This window comes from Vipera berus (assembly GCF_964194415.1).
Source record: "Vipera berus genome assembly, chromosome: 7".
NCBI lineage: Eukaryota > Metazoa > Chordata > Lepidosauria > Squamata > Viperidae > Vipera > Vipera berus.
The window spans coordinates 52,435,670-52,463,152 of record NC_138209.1 but is presented as its reverse complement, the minus strand read 5'-3'; the positions used below and the strand labels follow the sequence as shown (position 1 = coordinate 52,463,152).

Genomic DNA, 27,483 nt, shown 5'->3' with positions numbered 1-27,483 from the left:
TTTAGTTTTGTTAATTATAGGTTAATGTATTTATTGTAGAGTTTGCTGGCTTAAACATCTAATATTATAAAGATTTATATTTTTTGCCTTTTTATTGTTTATATTGTAATTTCTTTTTCCCAATATTTTATTATTTATAGATTTTTTGATTGAATTTGATTGTTAAACATAGGATGTGGAAGCGCTTTAAAAGCAGTTTCAAAAGAATGTTTTTCTTAAAGCTTTTTAAAGCATTTTTTTTCCATTTGAAGCTCTGCATAAACCTAGAGATCAGAAAAACCATATTTCCCCACTGAAATCTTTAATGCTCTGAAATGTTCTACTTTGTCATATCTTTAATCTCATAATTAATGCTGTAACTTGTCATTTAAAAGCATATTTTCCATAACAATTATCTTTGGATATGCATAACTAAGCTGAACCTAGCAGGGTTAAGAAGTCTTATCACTGTAGCAAAGGAAAGATCCAACAGATGTAGGTAGAGATATTGTTAAACTCTAACAGAAGTCAAGAGTCAGAGAAACAATGAAGGACTAATAAATCAGAAAGAAATGGTTGGCCAAGAGCAAGAAAATGTTAATATTAACTGCGCAGGAGAAGAACAAGAATAGGCTATCTGAGGAACTATCTCACCCCAATAGGTTTGGTTCACCCTACCATGCTGGCAGAAAGGGCATCCTGTGGATGTTGCTCAGGGAATTTTAGCTGGCAGGGTCCAGGAGAAAAAGGTTTTTCCCAAGCCTCTTGCCCTTTGGAACACTGTACATCCCCGCCCCCACAAGGTGAGACCCAACCACTTACTGTAAGGGCACTGAAGACCTGGTCCTACCAGTTGGCTTCAGGCCCCAACATGGGTGCAACACTCTGGAAATGGGTATCAGGTTAAAAAAAGCGTCCCAACTCCACCCACACACTTGGTGCTCTCTTCCCCGCCCTATCTTTCAATTGTAAATTATCATTATTATTACTTATCATTTATAATTTTAATGTTTATAAGCTTCCTACATATGAGATGAGTGGCACAAAAATCAAATCAAATAAATAAATGCAAAGTCACGCAGCCTGAAATTCTGGGTATGTAGACCAAATAATAATGTTTTTCCATGCTTCACAATTTCACAAATAAGGACCAGCTAAATCCATGATATGGGGACGTGGTGGCTCAGTGGGTTAGGACACTGAGCTTGTCAATCAGATGGTCGGCAGTTTGGCGAGTTGAATCCCGAGTGCCACGTAACAGAGTGAGCGCCTGTTACTCATCCCAGCTTCTGCCAACCTAGCAGTTCGAAAGCACGTAAAAATGCAAGTAGAAAAATAGGGACCACAACGGTGGGAAGGTAACAGCTTTCCATGCGCCTTTGCCGTCTAGTCATGCCGGCCACATGACCATGGAGACGTCCTCGGACAAGTGCTGGCTCTTCGGCTTTGAAACGGAGATGAGCACCGGACCCTAGAGTTGGAAACGACTAGCATGCATGTGCGGGGGAACCTTTACCTTTACCTTTAAATCCATGATGGTTGGTGATATAACTTTTCACCTGCCTAAACTATATTAGAAAAAGCTTCAGAAAAGAGAAAGAATTAGAGCCCCCCTCAAAATCTTAATTATTGCTAGTTTTAATGCTGCTGCTGTAGATGATTACAATGGTTTGGATGTAGATTTTACATTCTGTTTGGGAATTAAATGTTATGGAAAAGCTCATGCCCTTAAAAATAAGGTATAAAGTATATTTTTACCTGCTAATGATGCAGTATTAATAATAGCCCCTCCACTGCCACCATTTTCAATTTTCATGTACTCTAGTCCAATATATGTTCCTCTAATCACTGAAATCTGATGTAGAAAATACAAATGAGTTATCAGGTATATTTCATTCTCATAGCTGTTTTTTTAAAAATAATGTTTCAGTGTACAACTTGTATCCAATGGTTTTTTTTCCTCTTCGTGGCCCAGGTAACATTATTTCTCATTCTAAGCAAAATCTTTCTTTTGATCTGCTTCCAATTTTGTAATATATTTTTTGTTTTAATACATATATGATTCTGAGTGTTCTTTGATTGCTTAATAGATTTCAGAGGCATTTTTGATATCTGCCAACTAACTACAGATGAGCTCCACACCTTTCAATCATGTAGGACGTTTCAAGCTTGTTATCAATTTCCTCATATCTCCACACTATCTGTTTCCATATGTTGTTCTTTCATTTAAAGCAATGGTTCCTTGTGATGGGTAACTAAAATAGTCTTGTAGACTATTATCACTTTTATGCTATACTATTTGTTTCAGTCAAAATTGAATGGTTTCATGACTGGGGAGATAACACAGAAAAAAAATCAGCAGATGGATATGCAGTTAAAACCAAACATATATTGAAGAAGTTATTCTGAAAATGTCAGTGACTCAATGTGTCATGTTTTGAATATTATTCTATGAAATAATTATTTAATCCATACTTAATCCATAATACTGCTGACATTCCTGAGCCAGTAGTGTAATGACTACTTCTGTTCTTAACATTGACAATAGACATGGAAGAACTGTTTGAAGTTAGTTATCAAACAGTATAACACTCTCAACAATCATTTAGGATGCATTGGATAATCCTTCTGCTGCAGTTATAATTTTTAATAATTAAAATCAATAGCGATAATAGGAAAGCAAAAGCAAGTATGTATTGGGAGGAGAAGACATATATAAGTCAACTGTCAGCACTGGAAATAATTAACCTGAAAATGAATATCTTTTAAAAATAAAAATGTCTTTGTGGGACAACAATATCATAGCAGAAAACAAACATTGCATTCAGATGGCCTTAATTTAATTCTGATTTCCTAGCTCAAAGGAATCTACAATCAATCTATCTATTATTCAGAATACTAAGCTAACTTATGGTAAGATAACTATATTCTTCACTTTTCATTATATATATATATACTAGTTTTGTGTGTGTGTGTGTGTGTATATATAATACACACACACACACACACACACACACACCACAAAACTAGTTATTAATTTTACTTGGAATAGCAATATTGCAATTTTACACACACACAAACATAAGCACATCTAAGCCCTACCTCCAAAATAAGCCCTGGTTAGGACCCTGCCAATTCCATCCTACCTTGCTGCCATAATGCAGCAGGAGAGCACATGTCGCACAGCTACTGCCACAACAAAGTGAGGCAGGTGGGGGAGGGGATGGAACTGCCCCACACGCCCCATACCCACTTACTTCAGGGCCCCTCCCAGCCAGGCCATTCCTTGCTTGGCGACCTTCCATTTCACTCCCCTCCTGATCCAGACTGCCATGCTATGGAGGATGGGTGGGGTAGGCCTGGTTCCCCCTCCACTGTTTCGGAGTCAGGGGGGCAGTGACCGAGAAAGGTTCTGCTACTGCTGTGCTACACTGGATGGGCTTTCTTTGCGCTTTGCCCCACAGATCACCTGCCTGGCAGCAGCTGCCACCTCCTCTTCCGCCAACTCTCCTGTGGCTTGCGCCATGACTTGGTGGTGCAAGCCTTCTCTGTCGCATCCCTCTGCTAGCCCTCTGTCACCACCACCGGAGAGAATGGAGAACATGGAGGGAAGCAGCTCCATGCATCGATGCAGAACAGAGAAGAATACTTATGCTTGCCACCCTGCATCGCTCTGCGTCTCCCTTCTTGGTTCTGGAAATGGCAGCCCCATTTTGTGCCGCTTCTCCCAGCGCTGCTGTAGAGTTTGGTGCACCACCGTCCAGCTCCTCTCTTCCTGAAAGCATTTCTTCACTAACCTGCTTTTCAGCTCTGCTTTCCAGTATGAACTAAGACAGAGATCTATTTATAATCATATCATAATGCACAACAAGATTGTAAAATGGGGAAAACTCACTCAACAACTCTTGCTTAGCAACAGAAATTTTGGGCTCAACTGTGATTGTAAATCAAGGACTACCTGTATTTCCTCCTTAATATCTTCATTTAAGTATTATAAACATTATCACGATTGTTCTCATTGCCTTTGTTCCTCTCACTATTAATAGTATTGTTAACAATTGTTTTAAAATTATGATCTATGTATTTTCTTTTCATCTGCTATTTATTTATCCAGTTTATATATCCACCTCTCCATCCCTAAAAAGAACTTTATATTTTATAAATATATTTATATTTATAGATAAAGTAGATATATTTATCTACAGTATATATTGATTGGTACAGCTTCCTCTAGTTACGTGGTGGCAAACCTATGGCACATGTGCCAGACTGGGCACGCAGAGCCCTTTATGTTGGCACACATGCCAGAGGGAAGCTCCCCTCCCCCTCTCCATGTGCACCTGACTAGTGGGAACTGGAGAGGGCAGGGAAACTGAATCCAGCAGCGCTCTCACGGGAACAGCTGCAAGAGCTGGGCGGGGAGAGGGGAACCTATAAAAGCAGGTTTTGGTAGGAGTGTAGTGAGAGAGCGAGTGAGCAAGCAGACGGCCTTTGAAAGTGATGGTGGGCATCAGTTTGGAGAAGACAAGTAGGATGCAGCGTCCATTTGCACTATGCAGAAGGCTAGCAGGGGAAGGAGGACAGGTGAGTTTGGACTTTGGAGAAAGAGAGGGAGAAAGAGGAAGGAAGGAGGGGAGGGAGAAGGAAGGAAGAAAGGATGGGCCCACCAGCACTGCTGGGCATCCAGGCCTGCCCAGGTGATGCTGAAGCTAGCCAGCCCTTCTGTGGGAGCACGGGAAAAGAGGGGAGAGCAGCTACCCCTGAGCACCACACCTGCCTCCCTTTGGGCTCCCTTGGCCTCTCCCCCCCTCCAGGCTGGGGCTGGTCAGATTCTCCCAGTGGGCAGCGCTGCGCCCACCACTAGCCCATCCCCAGGCGGTGCCTCTCCCTGTACATGTCCTCAGGCAGAAGAGCCAGGCAGCCAGGGCTCTCGCTCCCCTCCAGCCTCCATCCACCTGAGACCCAAGCTTGGCACATCCGGCCAGCCGGCAATGGGCTGGAGAGTGCCGGATGGCAGCAGCTGCCTTGGTATGAGTGGTAGGCAGGGTGGGTGCTCCTGATCTCTCCAGGGGAAGAAGTGGTGAGGAGGCTCCATGCCCAGCCCAGCCATGGCATGGCAAGGGATGCAGCAGCCCCATGCGCATCCCTGTATGTGAGCACACCCCTGCCCTGCCAGGCAAGTGGAGCCACAGCATCTGCAGCAGAAGAGTGCAGGCAGGCAGCAGAGGGCACGAGGAGTCCTGATCCCAGCACAGCCCCTCCCCACTCTCCTCCCCCGCTTGGAACAGCTGTGGGGCTTAGGAAGCTGCCCCCCCACAACCCCTGGTCCCCCAGTCCCCAGGGCATGGTGGCCACCTTTCTCCCCAAAGGAAGGAGATGAGCCACCTTGGCAGCACCTGCTGGGCATTGGACGGGCATTTTTCTAATACAGCTCACACACACACACACACACACACACACACACACACACACACACACACAGAGTGACAGGAGGGTAAGACAGACTGTGCCGATCCACCTTGGATTGCCTCTCCACAGTAGGGATAGAATCAAACAGGGTGTGTGGGAACCAGCAAGATATCTAAATGATCTGACCTTCCCAAAACAAAGAATAGCTTTCTTCAGAGACAGATTTAACATTCTCCCCTCAGCACTCCTCCAGGGCAGGTATAAGAGAACACCAATAGCAGAACTGGTATGTATATGTGGTAAAGGAGAAGTCGAAGATATCTCATATGTTTTATTGTACTGTGAGTTATACCTGTTCTGAACCAGCCCTCTTCTGGCCTTGTAAAGGCAAACCCCTATTTAAGAAGAAGAGACTGGAGAGCTTCCAAGGCTAAAAGGCATCTGCCAAGATTTAATTACGCAGTTAACAAAAACACAAGAGCTTGTCTTCTCAAGCGGAAAAGTTGCTTTCAGCAACCAGCCCCTCCCCAAACACTCCTTTTATAGAGAGCTCAGGGCGTGGTCTCCCTGTGCCTCCTCCCGAGGAGTCTCACAGCCTTTCTTTGTTTGTTCCTGCTCGACTGCCTCCTGCGTCGGGCGTCCTTGAACAGGGCCAGCTGTGGGTCATCTTCCTCCGCACTCTCGGGCTCACGCAGCTGAGAAGAGGTCCCCGGCTGAGGACTCTGCAAAGCCTCCAAATCATCATCAGCCGGTTCGTTTCCCTCCTCCCCCACATCTGAGTCATCCGATACATCGGAGCCGGCTGTCGGACCCACAGGCTGGCCCTGAGTCACAACACTATCCCGCACCGCAGGGCCCTTCCCCCGGGTCTGCCGATCCGGATGCGGTCGGGATGGGAACTGTTCGTGAAAAGCAGTCACCAACGCAGGGGCATGAACGGCGGTCGCGTCTTCCCATGTGAAGTCCTCCGGCCCGTACCCTTTCCACTCGATCAGGTACTGGAAGCGACCTTTCAGCCAGCGGGAATCCCTGATGCTGGCGACCTCGTACTCGGGGGTGCTGTCGCCATCACGAGGTCCTGATGGGGGAGGTTCCGCTTGGCGAAGTGGACAAGCCGGTTGTTCGGGGACCAACAAGGACCGATGGAAGACGGGGTGCACGCGCAGGGAACGTGGCAGAGTTAAACGATAGGCGACCGGGTTGATGACGGCCTCGACTGGGAACGGTCCAAGGTAACGGTGGTCCAGCTTCCTCGCCGGCCGAGTGGATGGTAGGTTCCTGGTGGACAGCCAGACCCGATCCCCCACCGATAATGGAGGCGTATCCCTTCTCGACCGATCGGCGAACCTCTTGTAGTCGGCCTTGGCCTTCTCCAGCTGCCGTCGCACCAACCGATGGATCGCCTGTAACTCCACCATGAATTCGTTCGCTGCCGGCTCCGGTGAGTCCACGGGAGAAAGGGGGAAAAACCGGGGGTGATAACCCACGTTGGCCAAGAACGGTGTCATCTGCGTGGAGGTGTGCTGCGAGTTGTTAAAGGCAAACTCGGCTATGGCCAAATAGTCCACCCAATTGTCCTGCTGCAGGTTAACGTAGCAGCGCAGATACTGCTCTAAGATGCCGATGACCTTCTCGGTACCCCCGTCGGTCTGAGGATGATGCGCGGACGAGAGGCAAACCTTAATGTCCAACGCCCGCATCAACTCCTGCCAGAAGCGGGCTGTAAACTGGGCCCCCCTATCGGAGACGACTCTATCGGGAAGGCCGTGCAGCCGGAACACCTGTTGGATGAACATGCGACTAGTGGCGCGAGCTGACGGTAAGCCGCGACAGGGGATGAAGTGCGCCATCTTGGTCAACATGTCCACCACCACAAACACTGTCGTGAAGCCGGAGGATGGGGGTAGATCCGTCAGAAAGTCCATGGACACAGCCCCCCAGGGTCTCTTGGGCGTTGGCAAAGGTTGCAGTAAACCAGGCGGGGCCCCTGTCGCTGACTTGGCCTGCCTGCATGGGACGCAGGAGGTGACATAAGACTGGACATCGTGTCGGACTCGGGGCCACCAGAATGTACGGGAGACCAGGTTCAGAGTCTTGAACAGGCCAAAATGCCCCGCAGCCGGGTTATCATGACATTGGCTGAGGACGAGTCCCCTGAGTGGCCCTCCTGGAACATAGAGCCGGTCACGATAATACAGGAGTCCATCCGTGACCGACCAAGGCGAATCTGGCCCCACCTCTTCCTTCCGCTGAGCCACCCACGCCTCCTGCTGCTGCGCCTCCCGGATCCGAGCCCGTATATCCACCGGCTCCCGCACTGCAGCAAAAGACTCGACGGGGATCACTGTCCTGGGCGGAAGCTTGTCTTCCACTCAGGTGTACTCGGGCTTCCTGGACAGAGCATCCGCTCTCTGGTTGTGCCCGCTTGGTATGTACCGCACCCGGAAGTCAAACCTCGCAAAGAAGAGGGACCACCGGATCTGGCGTTGGTTCAAATTCCGAGCGGTCTGCAGGCTTTCCAGATTCTTGTGGTCCGTCCGGACCTCGATTTGATGCCGCGCCCCCTCCAGATGATGCCTCCAAGCCTCGAACGCTGCCTTGATGGCCAGCAGCTCCTTCTCCCAGATGGTATAGTTGCGCTCCGAGGGATTCAATTTCCGAGAGTGATACGCGCAAGGGAAAAGGGTACCGTTGGGCGTCGCTGCCTGGAGTAACACGGCCCCAATGGCAATGTCGGAGGCGTCCGCCTCCACGACAAACGGCCGTTGCGGGTCAGGATGCTTCAAGATGGGCTCCTTCATGAAGGCGTCCTTCAAAGCTTGGAACGCCTGTTGTTCGGGGGCGTTCCACTGGAACCGAGTCTTCTTCTGCAGGAGCCGGGTGAGGGGGGCTGTCAAGGCAGCAAAGCCAGGGATGAATGTCCGATAGTAGTTGGCAAATCCAAGAAGTCGCTGAACATCCTTCACGCGACGCGGGGGTTGCCAACTCTGCAACGACTCAACTTTACTCGGTTCCATGGCGATGCCCTCAGGAGAAATGCGGTGGCCCAAGAAATCAATGGTCACCTGGTAGAACTGGCACTTCTCCAACTTGGCAAACAGCCGATGTTTCCGGAGGCGCTGCAGGACCTGACGGAGATGCTGATGATGCGCTTCACGCGACGGGGAGTAAATCAGGATGTCGTCCAGGTAAATCACAACAAACTGGTCCAACAGATCCCGAAAGATGTCATTCATAAAATGCTGAAACACAGCGGGGGCGTTGGTCAGGCCAAACGGCATCACCGTGTACTCGAAATGTCCATAGCGAGTACCAAACGCCGTCTTCCACTCATCACCCGGCCGAACCCTGACGAGGTTGTAAGCTCCACGCAGGTCCAGTTTCGTGAAGATCTTAGCCTCCCGGAGTCGGTCCAAGAGCTCGGGGATGAGGGGCAGCGGGTAGCGGTTACGCACCGTGATAGCGTTGAGTTTCCGGTAGTCACAGCAAAGCCGTAACTCGCCCGACTTCTTTTTGACGAAGAGCACGGGCGCAGACACTGGCGAGGACGAGGGCCGGATGAAACCACGAGCCAAGTTCTTTGTCAGGAAGTCCCGCAATGCAGCCAACTCGGGCTCCGACATGGAGTACAAACGCCCCACTGGGAGAGGCGCATCAGGGACTAGGTCAATGGAGCAGTCGTAGGGCCTGTGCGGGGGTAATTGGTCCGCCTCTGACTCGCTGAACACGTCAGCAAAGTCGGACAGTTCGGGAGGCAAGGAAACCCCTGGGGAACCCTCCACCTGGCCGGCACAGATATGGCGGGTGTGGTCCACGCACTGCAAACTTGGGAAGGTGACCAAGTTCTGAGACCAATAGATCTGTGGATCATGCACCCGGAGCCACGCCAGTCCCAAGACCACGGGGAAGTGCAGTTCCGAAGTGACGTAGAACTGAATGGCCTCCACACGGGTTGCGTGGCGGCCGTAATAGGCCCGGACAGGAGCACTCGACCATCGATGGTCTCCACAAGCATGGGCGGATCCACTGGACACTGGGGAACAGCCCATTTGGCCACAAAGGCCGAATCCATAAAGTTAGTGGTAGCCCCAGAGTCAATTAAGGCATGGACCGGAATCCCCTCTGGCTTGCCAGGAAGGATCAGACGTGCCTCCAAAATCAAATGCCGTGAAGGTTCACAGGCACCGTCGGAACGGCATCGCTCGGCGTGGTCGTTGTGGGTCGCCCGATCTTTCACACCGTCTAGATCGGGCTCGGGCCGTTTCCCGACAGCAAAGCAGGGGACTTTCTCAGGGCCGGCTTGGTCACTGATGCCCGCTGACGCTTCTTTGGACAAGAAGCAGCCAAATGTCCAGGGTCCCCACAGTAAAAACACAACCCCTCCGATCGTCGTCTGTCCATTTCCGTCACCGATAGACGGGACCTGGCGGCACCCAGCTCCATTGGCTCCTCCCTCTGGACTGGGGGCTCACGCACAACAGGGGCGGCAGGGGTCTGTGGGGTGGCACGGCGACTCTTTCGCTGCTGCAACCGGGCATCGATCCGCAGACAAAGATGGATCATCCCATTCAGATCTGAGGGAATGTCCACGCGGGCCAGCTCATCCAACATCTCCTCTGACAAGCCATCCTGAAAGGCATCCACGAGCGCAGCCTCATTCCAGGCGGAATCCTGGCTAAGCAGCCGGAAATCGCTGATATAGGCCTGTAGAGGGCGCTGACCCTGCCTCAAAACTTTCAGGCGTCGGGTGGCAGTCTGCGCCTTAATCGGGTCCTCGTACATGAGGCGCATATGGTCACAAAACCCCCCAAAGTTATCCAACAAAGGGCTAGGCTGTGCCAACAGAGGCGTGCCCCAACGAGCTGCATCTCCCGACAGAAGGCTCAACACGAATCCCACCTTATCTCGGTCAGTGGGGAACTCAACTGCTCTCACGCTGATAAAAAGCTGGCATTGTCCCAGGAAGGCAGGAAACAGTTCTGGATTACCAGCAAATTTATCCGGCATAGCTATCTGACATTTCCTCCTGGGTGGGGGTGCAGCATGTACCTGAGCTTGCAGTTGAGCCACCTGAGCTGCCAGCAAAGTAAGTTGCTGAGTGAGCTGGGCATTCTCGGCAAGAAGCTGCTCCATCGTAGTAATAAGGGGTGGGGGCTGAAAGCAAACTGTTCTGAACCAGCCCTCTTCTGGCCTTGTAAAGGCAAACCCCTATTTAAGAAGAAGAGACTGGAGAGCTTCCAAGGCTAAAAGGCATCTGCCAAGATTTAATTACGCAGTTAACAAAAACACAAGAGCTTGTCTTCTCAAGCGGAAAAGTTGCTTTCAGCAACCAGCCCCTCCCCAAACACTCCTTTTATAGAGAGCTCAGGGCGTGGTCTCCCTGTGCCTCCTCCCGAGGAGTCTCACAGCCTTTCTTTGTTTGTTCCTGCTCGACTGCCTCCTGCGTCGGGCGTCCTTGAACAGGGCCAGCTGTGGGTCATCTTCCTCCGCACTCTCGGGCTCACGCAGCTGAGAAGAGGTCCCCGGCTGAGGACTCTGCAAAGCCTCCAAATCATCATCAGCCGGTTCGTTTCCCTCCTCCCCCACATCTGAGTCATCCGATACATCGGAGCCGGCTGTCGGACCCACAGGCTGGCCCTGAGTCACAACAATACCGAGGTTATAGGTCAGCATACATTCTCCCCTTATTAGAGAGATTGCCAAGGAAGGCAGACAATTTGTATGTAGGCTTTTTCCTCCAGGACTCAAACCCCTCTACCACGCATGCAGTGGCAAAATTCTTTGTTGCTGCAATGTCCACGAGGGAAAAATTAGTTACAGAACTATAGTTGTCAACTTGTGCCAATTTTTTGGAGATATCTCTTAACAATTTTTGGAACATTATATTTACTCACATACTTATTGGCTTTTCACTCACATAAACTAGGGAGTGACCTTAACATTTTGAGAACATGTATTTTCTTAACAGGGATGTTATTATTTATTATTAATGTCAGTACTATTTGTTAATATATTGTAAAAAGTGACTTCTATTGCTGGTCTATGACCGTAATAAAGTTAAGACAATCCGCCTTGGTGCTGCTGAGCTGGCACCCCTGACTCAAGAGGGTGGACCCCCCTACCCAACGTTCTGCAATTAAGAGGCTCTGGCAAGTGTCTGAGGGGGCAGTCAGAGGGGCAGTGAGCCCACCCAGATGGCCTCCAAGGACTGTTTGTAACATTGAAAGCTCTGTTATTGTATTTTTGGGAGATGGAGTAAGTGGGGGATTTTTATTTTTTGCCTTGTTTTGCTCTTTTAAAGAGAATGCTCCCCCAATGCCCCCCTGCATACCAGAAGCCTTCCGCCATTGCCGTTCACCTGCCACACTCCCCCAGCCCCTTTCTTTCCCTTCCTTTGAAACAAACAACCCTCCCAATCCTCCCGTTCCTGCCTTCTGAATTAAAATGAGAGAAAGCTACATTTTTTTCTTTTGTGGTCTTTACATATTTAAAGTGCAGCCAGAAGGAAGTGGGGAAGAAAACCATTGCGAGATACTCTTCTGTTTTAACTTTTTTTCCTTGTCGCTTTTTGGAGTTTTCATCCTGCTTTAGTGAGACGGCAGCATTTGGGAGAGGTTGTAGCTTCCCCATTCCCCTCCAAGCCATCAGCTGAACAAGATGCCCTCCTGCCCACTGCCCCACCTGCCAGAGACCCCATGGATCTCCCCCAACCTTGCCCGGCCCCCACAGGCATCCCTCACCAGGAGCAACATCAAGCTGGCCACACTCACCTTGGCCACACCCACCCAGTCTGCCATGACCACCGTAGCCACGCCCACCCAGTGGCCCACCACCTCCCGCCACCCTGCGATACATAAGTGGGTATGGGGTTGCAGTTTGGGCATTCAGTCTCTAAGGCAGGGCTTTTTTTCTCATAGAACGCTCAGAACGGAGTTCCGGCACCTTTTTTGGATGGAACCTTGTAGGGTAGGCAAGGCATGTGTGAGTTCCAGCACCTTTTTCTTTTACAAAAAAAGCACTGCTAAAAGGTTTGCCATCACTGCTCTAGTTTATTAAAAAGAAGAAAGCAAATGCTTCCACTAAACAAGTTAGCAGTATTTTGCAAGTAGTACTATATTGCAGTGATATAACACTTGAGGTGTTTGACTTGAAAAGGGAGTCTTAGACAAATAGGTAGCGTAGTGACATTTATCATGATTGTTGCTGATATGGCATTTATCTAATGTGATGTTAATTATATTACTTACACTTTGAAGTTATTTCTGGTATGTATTCCTAGCACAAAAGAAGAAGATATATATATTGGACTCTGAAGGAAAATTTAAAGTATTCATCATAACTAGATCTTGGGGATAGTAGAGGAGGGAGGTCTTTTAGCTACAGTCAGAATTTTAATAAAGCAAAAATAAAATAATGCCAGGTTAGCACCAACAGTTTTGTTAAAGAAATATTGTATCATTCATTTTAATTTTAAAGAACATATTAAACTAAAGCAAGTGTGAGGCTAGGATGAATGCTTTTGATTAGAATCCAGATGACTGGATTCTATTTTAATCATAAAATTAATTTTATGTTAAGCTTATTGTATGTTATTGTATGTTCAGTTAATCTTATTAAGCCAGTTTGGTGTAAAACTTAAGGAACCAAGCAAGAGACATGAACACAGTGAGTTCTAGTCCCTTCTTAAGTAGAAAGCCAGCTGAGTGACCTTGGGCTATTCACTCCCTGTCAGCTACGTATAGAAAGAAGGAAATGCCAAATCACTTTTGAAAATGTTGCAAGAATCCTTCAGGGATATATCTAGGCTCTTGCCAGGATCACGACTGACTCCAAGGCATTCTCTGTCTCTTCCTCAGTCTCCATTTCTCTCTCTCTCTCTCTCTCTCTCTCTCTCTCTCTCTCTCTCTCTCTCTCTCTCTCTCTCTCTCTCTCTCTCTCTCTCTCCCTCCCTCCCTCCCTCCCTCCCTCCCTCCCTCCCTCCCTCCCCCCCCTCTCTCTCACACACACAGAATTCAGCAACGTTAAATTCAGCACTGGTGATTGCTGCTCAGTGTTAAACTATCATCTGTTTGTTCTTTATCCAAGGATCAGCATAACCAGCTTAATCCATGACTCAGAAATAAATGGATTTATGACAATTGCAAAATTATCCTATTTAGGTTCATAAATGAGAAGTAAGATGTACTTGGGTTTACTCAATCAGAAATACAGTCTTTTCTAGTTGGACAAAAACACAGAAAAAGCGCAGGAGCTAGGTGAGCTTGTTGGTTTAGAGACAAAAGTCAAGATAACCTGAGCAAATTTCTTAATTTGTTTTTCCTGGTGAAATAAAGTTAAACTGATATACCAGCATTTATTAATTTCATATTAATAAAAAGTGATCAGATGTGTTATACAAACCAACCCTAGAATACTTTTCAGTAGGTTTGTACATGAAAACTAAGAGTTCAGGAAGCTTGATTAATATAAAAATCTTCAGTTGTTCTCAGACATGCAAATTCAAAAGTTGCTTAAGAAACATCTGCTTGTAGAAAAATTAGCAAATCTAATTAGTATTAATTTTATATATACTTGGAAATAAAAAAATAACCCATAAAAATGTAATATTTTTTTCTCTAATATTTTTTAACTACACTTCTGTTTTTTCTTTTTTTCCTTTTAAAAATATAGTATGTATTAGTCTTACCAAGTTGATTTGAACTGTGTTTTCCCAGTTCGCTTCATCATTTACTCCAGCATTATTGACCAAAATATCCAGATTTCCAAAATGCTGAATTGTGTTCTTAAATGCATCTGTAAGGAAATTTGATATTTATTTCCATTATAATGATATTTAATGATCGATGGCAATACCATTAGAACTATGTTTTTGCTTTAACCAAGTGAATCCACAGTGATATAGATATAAGTATGACTTTTCAAATCATCCATCTTATATATTGGTTTATTTTTTATCAATGGAATGCATACCCTAATTTATAGACTATTTATCCACATTTATGAATTGATGTGGTCAAAGCAAAAATGGTTTTCAAAGATAGAAAGTTATGAAAAAACTGTAGTGAATGATATTTGGATGTAAAGTAAGAAATAGAGTTCATCGGAGACGGGGCCTAGAGAGCCGTTGGAGATCCAGTCGATCCGATTCCGACCGATTGCGATTAAGAATCCTCACCAGGTCTTATCTCGCTGCGATAAGGGTGGCAAAATCCAACTACTTTTCCACCCTCATCGCGTCCGCAGATAATCGCCCGGCTGCCTTGTTCAGGGTGACTCGCTCCCTACTGAACCAAGAGGTGAGGGAGGAACCCTTGCAGGGTCGAGCCGAGGAATTCGGTCAATATCTGCTGGATAAAATTGCTCGGATTCGAACCGGCCTGGACTCCAACTGGGCTGAGCTGGAAGAACAAGGCATGGACAGTCTTGTCGACGTCATCTGGGAGGAATTTGATCCTGTGACTCCTAAGGAAGTGGACAGGATTATGAGGAGGTTGAGCTCCTCCACATGCTTGCTGGACCCGTGCCCTTCCTGGCTGGCATATGCAGCTCGAGAGGGGACACGAGGCTGGTTCCTGGCGGTCATCTCCGCTTCTCTGAGTGAGGGTCACTTCCCCACCGCCTTGAAGGAGGCGGTGGTGAGACCTCTCCTCAAGAAGCCCACCTTGGACCCATCCTCATTGAATAACTTTCGTCCAGTCTCCAACCTTCGCTTCCTTGCGAAGGTTGTTGAGAGCGTGGTGGCGCACCAACTCCCTCAGATCCTGGATGAAGCGGTTTATCTAGACCCGTACCAATCGGGCTTCAGGCTGGGCTACAGCACGGAGACGGCATTGGTCGCTCTGATAAATGATCTCTGGAGAGCCCGGGACAGGGGCCATTCCTCTGTCCTAGTCTTATTAGACCTCTCGGCGGCTTTCGATACCATCGACCATGGTATCTTGCTGCGACGCCTCAGGGGACTGGGAGTGGGAGGCACGGTTCTGCATTGGTTCTCCTCCTTTCTCCAGGGTCGCTCGCAGTCGGTGCTGGCAGGGGGACAGAGGTCGACCCCGAGGCCTCTCGCTTGCAGAGTCCCTCAGGGGTCGGTCCTCTCGCCTCTCCTGTTCAACATCTACATGAAGCCGCTGGGCGAGATCATTCGCAGCTTTGGAGTAGGGTACCATCAGTATGCTGATGACACCCAGCTTTTCATCTCAACTCCAAACAACATCAGTGATGCCCTCGACGTGATGTCCCGCTGCCTGAAAGCGGTCCGGGAATGGATGGGGAGGAACAGGCTTCAACTGAACCCGGAGAAGACTGAATGGCTGTACGTACCGGCAAGCCAGGATACTCAGAACATCCCATCCCTTAACATCGGGGACAAGTTACTACCCCCTGTTGATAGGGCCCGCAACCTGGGTGTCCTCCTTGACTCGCAGCTCTTCCTGGAAGATCACATAGGAGCTGTGACCAAGGGGGCCTTCTCCCGGGTTCGACTAGTTCGCCAATTACGGCCTTATCTGGACCTGGATGCCTTACGTACAGTCACCCATGCTCTTGTGACCTCTCGCCTAGACTACTGTAACGCTCTCTACATGGGGCTGCCCTTGAGATCCACTCGGAAGCTTCAACTGGTGCAAAGTGCAGCGGCACGGACACTCTTGGGAGCCTCCCGATACTCCCATATCACACCTCTCCTCCGTGCGCTGCACTGGCTTCCAGTTGCCTTCCGTGTGAAGTTCAAGGTGCTAACAATGACATACAAAGCCCTACATGGCATGGGTCCGGACTACCTACGGGAGCACCTTCTGCCAATGTCAGCACCCCACCGTCCTGTGCGCTCCCACAGAGAGGGCCTCCTCAGGGTGCCACCGCTCAAGGAATGTCGGCTGGTGGCCCCCAGGGGGAGGGCATTCTCAGTGGGTGCGCCAGCCCTCTGGAACAGCTTACCAACCGAAATCCGGATGGCCCCCGACCTCCGCACGTTCCGGCGCGACTTAAAAACTTACCTGTTCCAGCAGTCCGGCCTGGCCTGATAGCTCGAATTGGGGTCCCAGTTTGTTTTTTACTATTGTTTTTTTTCACTATTGTTCATTCTGTATACCTACCTTATTCTGTACACCGCCCCGAGTCCCTCGGGAGAAGGGCGGTTTATAAAAACAAACAAATAAATAAATAAATAAATAAATAAATAAATAAATAAATAAATTTTCCTTTCTCATACCACTTATCTTCAATTACCTTAGGTTACTACTTCTCACTCTTTTTCTATGGTTCTGTTAATTAGCCCCAAAAGAAACAGTGATGGATATGTATCGTGTGTGTATGTGTTTGTGTATATTTCCACATATAAGCCCCAGTGAATACAATGGACCTTGATCCGAACTATTTCTGTGCGGAAAAGATAGGGAACCCCCAGCTCCATATATATCAGAACTCCTAGACAGCCTGTAAAGACTCAAGTGACAAACTAATACATCCAGTTTAGCTAGTGGAAAGTATATTTTAAAAGAATATTTGGAAGAAAGAAATGAAAGAAGCTGTATGAATTGAAATGAGGGAATGCTAGGAGCAGGATTTTAGAAATACCAGTTGGATATTTGGCGATATAGTGAAGAATGATATAGAAGATGTTATAAATATTAATATTCAAGAAAAATGTCAGTGAGAAAGATGTCATAGGCATGAAAATGTTGAAAAATGCTAATGCTGCATGTCTAACAATGCAACTGAAGAAATGCTAAAATGCTGGGGTGGTTTGCTTAAGGACAAACTTGTGCAAATCTTTAAGTATGAAGATTGCATCTACATCAGGACTTCTGGGTGGCGCTTCAGCGGTGAGGACGGTCGGATTCGACCGCTGGCCCTTCGATCCCGTTGAAGCGGTGGAATAGCCGACGATCAGCTGTTCTGCCGCTCGAAAACCCTTCTCCTCGGGCAAAGAGGGGAGGGGGAGCTTCCAGGTAGGGGTAGAGCTCCCCTAGAGCCCCAGAACATTTGTTCTGGGGCATAAAGGGTGAGAGCCCCCCCCCCAAAGCCTGGAAATGCTCCGGACGAAGGACTCTTCTGCTTTAGGAGAACAAGACGCTGAATCCACTCCTGCCGGATCTGATTGACATCTTGAGTGACGGTAGCAGCAGAGCTGATGCAGGAGCAGTATAAATATCAAGTACAAAGCTTTAACTCTGAAACTCAAACTTTCTTCCTGCTCCAACGATCGTTTTGAAAGAAGGGGAAGATGGCGCCAGACTGATTTTTTTTCTTTTTAACAAGAAGTGAAAGTGTTTTTCTTCAAAGTAAAGTGACTGTTTGAACTGAGTAGGAATATATAAAATGGACTTTTAAACCTTAAAAAAGCTAGTTATAATTTGGAGGTGCTAAAAAGTTATTTTCAAGATTTGGTTATTTCACAATTTAACTATAAAGTAATAAATGGACTAGAAAGTGAAAGTGTGTATTGAAAGTCATTAGTTGCCAAAATCGCTCCCAAACCACATAGACCCGTTTTTAAAAGTGCGGAAGCATTGTTTGTTCAGCAATCTGAAACGCAGTCTTTGAAGTTATCCCCCAAAGCTGCTGCATCTGTATTGACTTTAAAAGATTTACAATATGCTCTAAATGATGCCTTAAAAATTCAGTCTGAAAAAATATTTGAGAAGGTGGCAGAATTTATTGGAAAGGAGAGCAAGAAAATAAGGGAGGATACTTTGATGGCACTTCAAGTGTTTTCAGGCTGTATTGAGAATCTGGATGAATGTGTGGAAGAAGTGAAACAAAATAATCTGATGCTGGAGGCTAAAATGGGTGAAGTGGAGAATAAAATGGAAAAACCTGAAGATGAAATGATGATGATGCAATATAGAGATATGGAATTCGCCCTGAGGATCAGAGGTTTGAAAGAAAATCCGCAGGAGAATTTGGAAGAGACGTTGGTGGATGCCCTGGCACCTATTTTGGGGTTTCAACTTGAGGATTTTTTTGGGAAGATAGATAAAGTATTTCGTGTTAATTCTTGGATTGCTAAACAAAGGAAACTGCCAAGGGATGTGGTTGTGTATTTTACAAAGAGAAAGATTAGAAAAGAGATCATTCAAATCTCTTATAATAAAAGAAAGTGGCTAATCAGGAGGTTTTGATTCTGAAAGAGATTCCTCCAAGAATTTTGAGAAAAAGGAAAGATTTTTTCTTTCTGACAGATGAATTAAAGAAACAACAGCTTCGGTTCAGGTGGGAGATACCAAAAGGGATTGTGGTGAATTATTCTGGAGAAAGATATTGTCTTAATACAGTAGGGAAGGCACGTGATTTTTATTCTAATGTATTGAAAGCAGGCTTACCATCATCCTCAGAAGTCAAAAAAGGAAAGGAAGAAGGAGAGTAACAGTTACAAGAAATAGTTTCGGAAGCTGTGCAATCCTTGGTTTTATTTAAAGATCTTAAGATTCAAAGAATGACACGGGCTGCATTTAGATTTAAGGAATAATAATAATAATAACAGTAGAGATTAATGGAGGACTTTGATAGAAATAAGATTTAGAAATGGAATTTGTTAAAGATTGTAGGATAATCAAGATCTAATAATGGTGGATATTTGGGGATGGTATTTACAGTAGATCTTAAAAATTAGTATGTATGTATTTAAATTGTTAGTCTAAATGTTGAAGATGGGGTTGTGATGATGCAATGTATTATTATGTATGGTTGAATTTGGGTGGGTTAGGGTATGGGTTAGGGGTAAGGGGTGATGGGGTTTATGTCCAAAAATGTACTTCAAAACTTTTTAATAAAAAAAAAAGATTGCATCTACATCTGATGATAGAAGATTTCTGTAGCTGTTATGGTAGCAAAGAGTAAACTACAAGAATGAATGCAGGGATTACAAGGGATTAGTTGAAGAGTGTTTGGAAAGTGTGACAGGATTAAAATGCTATTTATTAGATACCAGGGAACCAGTCTGGTTTAATGGTTAAATGCTAGAAAGTGGGAGACTCTGAATTCTAGCCTTAGCCTTAGCCATGACCTTGGGCTAAGACCTCTCAGCCCTACTCACTTCACAGGGTTGTTTTTGGGAAAATAGGAGGAGGAAGGTATGCTGGGTATGTTCACCATTTGAGTTATTTGTAAAAATAATAAATACAAATACAAATAAATAGATACTGTACTATTTAATATAATAAATACTAAATATTACCTTGCTGAATTCATTTGGGAGAAAACTCATCAGTGTCTTTTATTTATAATAGTGGAAGAGAAGTATTTTAATTTTCCTCTAGGTTTGATTTAAAGGTGGAAAAGGAAGAAGTAAAAGAAGTTCCTATATATTCAGAAAGGGTATTAAAGGGTATTGAAATGATAAATAAAATAGACTTTCATTTCAGGGAGAAAGTCTAATGTTCATGGCTTAACTGTTCATGACTAACCAGAAGAGGAAATTGGGGACAGTAATAAAAGCTCAGTGAAAATATTGGTTCATTGTGTAACTACTGGGGAAGGCAAATCCCAGACAGAAAATCAGGAGGAAAAAGTTAAAAAATATCAGTACCAAAATGTCTTCACACAAATAAATACATAAACATCTAGATATTAGGGGAAGTATAAAAAATGTTTCTGTGTACTTAAACTGGAAAAATGAAAACTGAAGAAACCTGGCTGAACAGATTGAACAATTCCTAGTTTCCAATATATTTAAAATTTAGGTGAAAAAGATCAGAAAAGGAACAAAATGATGAAGCTGAATGGGAACTGAAGGAAATAATGTTGGGGATATTTGACTTAGAAAACTGTGAGTAAAGAGGGATATAGTAAAGCATGGATTGTGTTGAGAAAATGAGCTTCCTTTTTCCCCTCCATATGTCACAAAGCTAAGGCTAGGATCTCTAGATGAAGATAAGTGGTGGTAAGCTTGAGACTTAATTTTAAGCACTCATGGACTCTGTTAAGAAAACTTTTAAAATGTTTTTTCCATTTTCACAATAGTGTTATAAGCCAATAAAAATAAACTATTGTCTTTATACTAGAAATTTTATACAAAGAGTATCTCTTGTTTTTTCTGCAGCAGATTAACAGTTATCCCTCTGGAAACTGTTCAAAAAGGTGTCTCAGAAAGATAAGAAGTACAAATGATAAGAGCTGTAACTTTTGAAAAGAAGATTCATTCTAAGTGGTTCAAGAGATATATAGTGGAATGGAAAAGATGGATTGATTTTATTCAGAACAAATATGGGACTACAAAGTATCATTTAGCATATGAATAGTTATTAGTTATTGTAATTAGAGGCTATATTATTTTTCTTTTCTATGGTTAAGGAGAGTTAAAGTGCGATAGGGTTTAAAGAGTAATTATAGTAATTAGAATATTTTAGAGTAAGATTGTATGATGTAATACCCTGTATTCGGCTCTGGGAAGTTGGAGGGGTGGTTTGGGATGGGAGGGATGGGGAGAGGGGTGGGGTAGATGGGGTATATGTTTCAAAAATGTATTTTAAAACTTTTCAATAATAAAAAATAAAAAAAATAAACTATTGTCTTTATACTAGAAATTTTATACAAAGAGTATCTCTTGTTTTTTCTGCAGCAGATTAACAGTTATCCCTCCGGAAACTGTTCAAAAAGGTGTCTCAGAAAGATAAGAAGTACAAATGATAAGAGCTGTAACTTTTGAAAAGAAGATTCATTCTAAGTGGTTCAAGAAAAACTTCTTGGCTAAATGTATTTCAACTCTTGTCCTATTTTATCTTTGCTTTAAATAGTTTTTCATGGGAATACATTATTCTTATACATTAGTATCTAAAAACCAATTGAAGCTAGTGATCATTTCTACTATAAGTGTAATAGGTTTAAAATCATACCAAGTCACCCAGTTGTCAGCAAATCTGATTCCTCCCCTCCTCTGCAATTTACAGAGCTGCCTAATTATGCTTTAAACCATTTTTAAAACTTGTTCAAATGTAGTTTGTGAAGTAGGCACAAAGGGATATGTAAAAGAGAAAATACAACTTTTTATGTTATAGCTACCAAATCCTAAAAAAAATATTCTTTGAAAGAAATGGTATCTTCTTTATGAATAAATATAATGCAACATAAAATTTAATGTCCATAGTAATACTAAGATTTGGAAAAGACTGTATTTGAACAGTTTTAAATTTCTAACCAGATCCAAAATACAGAAATAAACTATATTTGTTTTTATTCATAATATGTCAATATGGTTAATATTTCACAAATCACATGTATAAATCCTGATTACATACAAACTTCTTTCTAGAAACTATAATTGCATATTGACACAGAAAACATCATTTCAATTTTGATCAGTAAGTAATAAAATTTGTCTATATTTTAGTGAAATTTCATATGTTCATGATTCAAAATATATATCATTTTATCTCTACTGCCTATTGATGCAGATATATCTGCACAATTAGTTTACATATTATTACTAAGAAACTTAATCACAAAGGCTATTTTCTTTGCTCTACAGGCTTTTATAGAACTTTTACATATAATGGCTCAGACTTCCTGGAAACCTAGCTAATAGGAACAATAGTCTAGAATTTGAATAATACAGCAACTTGATTACCCATTTCAGCCTTATCATTTCCACATAGAAAACACTGATCGAAATAGTGTGTTCCTTTGAATCTTCCATACTAAAGAACTGACTAGAAACTGATATTGTGGTTAACTGGAAGCACTAACCTATTCATGAGAAGGTCTCCCCTGTCCACCCTCGTTAGCATGGTAGTCCGTCCTGGGAGGGGAGTGAAAGGGAAGAGGCAGGCGGACAGTGTGGGGAGGTTGCCAAGCCAGGAGTGGCCTGGCTGCGGGAACCCTGAGTAAGTGGGTATAGGGCATGTTGGGCAGCTCCAATCCCCATCTGCCTCGCCTCATCTCATGGCGGTAGCACTGGTGTGATGTGTGCTCTCCTGCCCCATTGTGGTTGCAAGCAACTGTAAAACATCCCCCAATATATACATACATATACATAAACATATACATATACTTCAATATCCTTGACCCTTTTGGGGAAGAATATAAATTTCAGTTGTCTGTCCACACATTTCATGAAGAAAATTATATACTTTCATTCCAAGATGGATGCTGGGTGGATGGAATCTGTTGAGATGACAGAAACTACATCTGGTAGTCACATTGACAGTAGGGGATTTTTGAGCATATGGATCTCAATAGCATGTACAAAATTATGTTTGACCTTAATTCTGTCACTTGTGCATGTAATTTTGGCCCACCTGCCTAGAAAAAAAAGCCGAAAAGAGTCTGATGCAATGGATCCATGCTGTGTATGCTTGAGAGACAATGAAATTCTAGATTTCTCAAAAATGTCCAGCCATGGAAGTGCAATAACTTCAGTTATGTCTCCAAATTTTACTTCTTGGGAAGATTGCTGAGAATGGGGTAAGAGTATATTTCAGACTGCTTTGGGGAATATAAATGATCCAGATGTAGGGCAATCTGGATTCAGTTTTGGAATGAAGCAGAAAATGCACTGGTAGCTGTCATGGATAAACTCCAACAGGAATTAGATGAAGAGGGTACCCAACTATCTTCTTCCTAGATTTCTCAGCAATTTTTGATACTGTTCATCATAGTGTCTTTTTGGATGGATTACAATGGTTGGAAGTTGGAAGCTGGACTGTGCAATACACATTAAGGAAGACAGAACCCTTAACAGTGAAGTTTATAGAAAACTGCCCCACACAGATCAGTATTTACATTTTGATTCTCACCACCCACTGGAGCACAAAATGGAAGTTATCAGCTGAAGGCCTGCCTATCAAGCTGAAGGCCTGCCTATCAGAAAAGATGGGAACAAAAAAGAACTCAAACACATCAAGGAAGAACCTGTGGTTATCCCAAGTGGGCCTTTATCAAATCTCAAAAAAGACCCAGCAGGAGCTCCTCCATAACAGACAAAGAAAACAATAAACAAAGCAACATAGCCATTCCACACATTGTCAGGAATATCAGAAAAGCTCAGGAAGATCTTCAGCCAACACAATATACATGCACACTTCAAACCCAAGAATACACTAGGGCAGAAGCTTGTCCACCCCAAGGATAAAAAACCCAGACACAAACTGAGCAACATGGTATATGCAATGAGCCATGTGCAGATCTGTACATTGGGGAAACAAAAGAACCACTTCATAAGCACATGGCACAATATAGGAGAACAAAAATACAGTATCAGAACAAGATTCAGCAGTCCATCTGCATTTAAAAGACAAAGGCCACACTTTCAAAGGCAGCAAAGTCCACATTTTGGACAGAGAGGACTGCTGGTTTGAAAGAAGTCTCCACAAACATTTGCACTACTCAGGTGACCTTGATGACATAGATAAACCTCCAGGTGGCCTCAACAACTCTGCAAATGACCAGCTCTCTGCAAGAAATGTAAATTCTTCCATTCCGTTCTAGTCAGAACTGAAGAAGCTTCTTGGATGAGAAGCGAAATGTCTTCAAAGAAAAACAAAGTCCAGTTGCCAAAAAAAAGCATCTTTGGGACATTTAAGGCTGCAAGTCTATATGATTTTCTTATTGTACAGAATTTAAATGCTGTCTCTGTAACATGCTCTAATGTCACCTCCATGTATAGTGGACATAAAATCATACTCCTAATGTTTCAAGGTCCTGACCTGTTCAATTTGATTATCATCTATCAGCTGCATATAAATTTTGGACCTTTTAGCAAAATTATTTATCATAAATAGATTTTCTATATAATAAATGACAGGATATTTCAGCATTTTTCCCAGGCTTATTAAGGTAGCAAGAAAATATTAACACAGCTTCTGCATACTGAAGTAACAACATGTATCTGTTTGGCTAGATGGAGATCAAGACTTGCTATTATTTCAGCTGCATGACATTTAAAATAGGGAATCAAAAAACCTTTTTAAAAAATCCTCTAACCTTTAAATTTTTCTTCATTTGAAACATCACAAGGAATGAAGATAGTTCTCTGTGGGTCATACTGCTTATCAAAGTATTCTTTGCTGGCTTTGCCTGCATCTGCATTCAGATCCACAAGTGCCACCTAGGAAAAAGAAAAGTGTTCCACACAGATCTATAAAATTAGGTGCATATCCTGACATAGAAGACGGAAAAATTAGTTATACCTTTCATAGACATAAAACAGAGAAAGAAAGTAGAGCAGTTTTAGAGAGTGGTGATTAGCTGATATATTTACATTTGTACAATATGTAGCTTTAGGTGAAACAAATGTGGTAGAAATTGCAAGCATATTACTTAACAATTTTGCATTATGTAACTTATTTGAGGACATAAATCCTAGGCATTTCAAAGGGCGGCTAAGTAAATTTCAACTGTTTGAAATGTGTCATTCCCTAGAAATTTTAGATTATACAACTTAAAAAATGAAGGAATATAAAATATCCTGACAGCAACCCAGTTGAATTTTGCGTGACATTAAGTGCACATGGAATACATTACCAGTCTAACTATATAGTACACTAGTGTTTCCAAAGATTTGGGGGAAACATGCATACCTATTTTTATCCATGCATGTTAAAATAATTTTAAAATTAGAAACTGTGACTACAAACACCAAATCCTACTTCAAATAGACCCAGAAAAGTACAGTAATGTTTTATACCGAACATTCTCGGAAGAGGATTAAACGAAGATTTTACCCATTATCTGCACGTATCAGCAAATAAGCTGCACTTTGAAACTAGTACTACCCATTCTGTCGCTTCCAACCCACTCCCCCACCTCCCTCTCCCTCTCCCGTTCTCTCTCTCTCTCTCTCTCTCTTTCACACACACACACACACACATCCGCGAGCGCGCGCGCGAGCGCTACGAAGTTCGCAGAACTGGAGAGACAAAGCCAATAGCTCCGAGATACTTGCATGTTGAAGAAAAAGGAGGAGCCAGTTTGATCTTACGAATTCCGAGAGGAACTTCTATCATTGCTTCCCAGCGCGAGCGAGAAGGCAAGCAACGCAGGAACGTGGAGTGTCTGCTAGTGCTAGCTGGTCTTTTCTGCCCATACCTCTCCTCCCCCGCCGTCGCCACTCTCCTCTTCACCCGCCCCCCGTCACTCGTTCTCGGGCAGCCTTACCTTACAACCTTTTTCCAGCAGAGCTTCGACGAAGGCTTTTCCTATGCCTTGAGCTGCCCCAGTGACCAGAGCCACTTTGCCCTTCAGGTGCATTTTGCTTCTCTTTGCACTTTCGCCCACGAGAATTGACACCGGTTCCCTGTCGCTCAGAGCTGCGCGCCCGCTCCGGCGATTCCCTTCGGCTGCTAGTATGAACCTCCCCACAGCCTCCAGGCGCGGAGATCTGAAGGAAAACTGAATCCGACCCGTGCAAGCCGAAGTTGGTGTCACCTGCACTGAAGTTGCCTCCCTTTGTCCCTCCCTCCTCCAGCTCCACTCGCGGCTTCCCCTTCTGGTGACTGTCCGGCTGGCTGTCCCCAGTCTGAATTTCGTGTTTCAGCCTCTGCGTTTTGTTTCTTTCCGGAGATAAAGAAGCAGGCTATCTTTGTCGTCCGGTCCCCTTCCCATTTCTTCTCGTTGTTTCTACGCCTCAGTTTGATGAGCCAACAAATGCCTCAGGCTATTCCTGCCGTTCAGTAAGGAATGGCCTGTCTGGTTAGGACAAAGCTTTGAAAGAAGGCATTTGTATAAGATGAAGAGCCCTAAAAATGAAAGAGCATACAGAAGGATCATTGACCTGGCCGGGACTATCTCCAATTGTTATTTAAGAAATGATAAATGATATGATAAAGCAAGGAATGGATCCTGTGAAAAAAAATGAATAGTCCCAGCTCTTTGTGTTTTAAAAGTCATGCTGATATCAATGTCCAGTCACAGTCCATCAGGAATTATGTGCCTGACCATGGAAAGTGACCTCTGAATCAAATTATGGCCACTAAAAGTAAAGTTATGCTACTGATTGATAGCAGTACTACAGCTCTGGAACAGCATTGTGGCCACCAGCAAAAACGTATAAATATCTAGGATGCCACTTTTTAGGAACCTTATTTCGATCCTGAAACAGTGAAGGCTGCTTGGATAATCTAATGAAAATGTAAGATTTCCTTCTTCCAGTTTTGATAATTCTGCCCCTTTTCTCCCTTCATTTTCAAACATTAACCTAGAAAGGAAATAGGGCTATCTCTCAGCATGTTCCACTGGTAGCATGAATTGATGTTCTGGTAATTCAAGTGAAAGCTTAATTTCTCAAATTTTACTTTAGCTGAGGTCACTGATAAATTCATAGATGTCTACCAAAGTCTCAGTCTTATCTGTGAGTTGGGAACAGCATGCCTGCAATTAGCATTAGACACAACACACCTAATTAGCGCTCTGAGAATGCTAAGCTAAAATGGGCCTTAGCCTTAAGCAGGGCTGTTTTTAGATTCACATTCCCATATGCATACTTTCAAAAGAACTGATCTCTTTCATCTCTTTCTGATAGCATGAAAGAAAAAGGACCTTTGGGAAAAAGAGCTGATCACTAAGTCTCCTATATTCAGTTTCAAATAGTATATTTTAAAGGTGCCAAATGCCCAGTTTTGAGATATTTCCTGTAGAAATTATAAAGTAACACAATAAAATGGAATAAAATGGAAATAGCCTTGGTTTTAAGTCTCTCATCTCTACTGGAAGTACTAGAAGAGTCAAGTTTAGTGTTATAAAAAGGAAGCTGCAGAAAAATGATAATTTTACCAGGTGGTAAAAAATCAGCATATGGAAGTAATCCTGGATGTTCAAATGTGCTACTCAGAGTCTTTTCCCATGATTCCATTAAAGTACTGCTTAAACCGGGTCTCTACTGTTCGCTTTTCTGAACATGAACTGGTGGGAAATACACTGCTGCAGTTTTAACATACTGACAAAACTGTACTTCTCCAAGCCTATTGATCAGTATGTTGAGAAAGAAGAGTAAATGTCTGATGAACCCAGGCAGGTATAACGTTCTGACAAAAAAGCACAAAATCTACTACCCAAACAATCCTGCTCTAGGGCTGAAAACAGGAGAAGCTGAGCCACATAATAAAGTACTGCCTCTATTATTCTGTAGATCAGCTGTCCAGAGCACAGAATTTTAAAACTTCTCTT

The 27,483-nt window shown here is 44.1% G+C and overlaps 1 protein-coding gene across 1 annotated transcript in view; it reads right to left on the bottom strand.

Moving 5' to 3' along the window:
- The window catches only part of HPGD (15-hydroxyprostaglandin dehydrogenase), a gene marked incomplete at its 5' end in the record, with an annotated part of 36,581 nt that extends 11,012 nt beyond the window's left edge, over positions 1 to 25,569 (bottom strand). The window contains 4 exons of the mRNA XM_081332159.1: positions 1,738 to 1,834; positions 14,075 to 14,181; positions 24,304 to 24,427; positions 25,477 to 25,569. Of these exons, the coding sequence (XP_081188285.1) occupies positions 1,738 to 1,834; positions 14,075 to 14,181; positions 24,304 to 24,427; positions 25,477 to 25,569 (421 nt within the window). The remainder of the gene's footprint in view (positions 1 to 1,737; positions 1,835 to 14,074; positions 14,182 to 24,303; positions 24,428 to 25,476) is intronic.
- Positions 25,570 to 27,483: the final 1,914 nt, after the last annotated feature.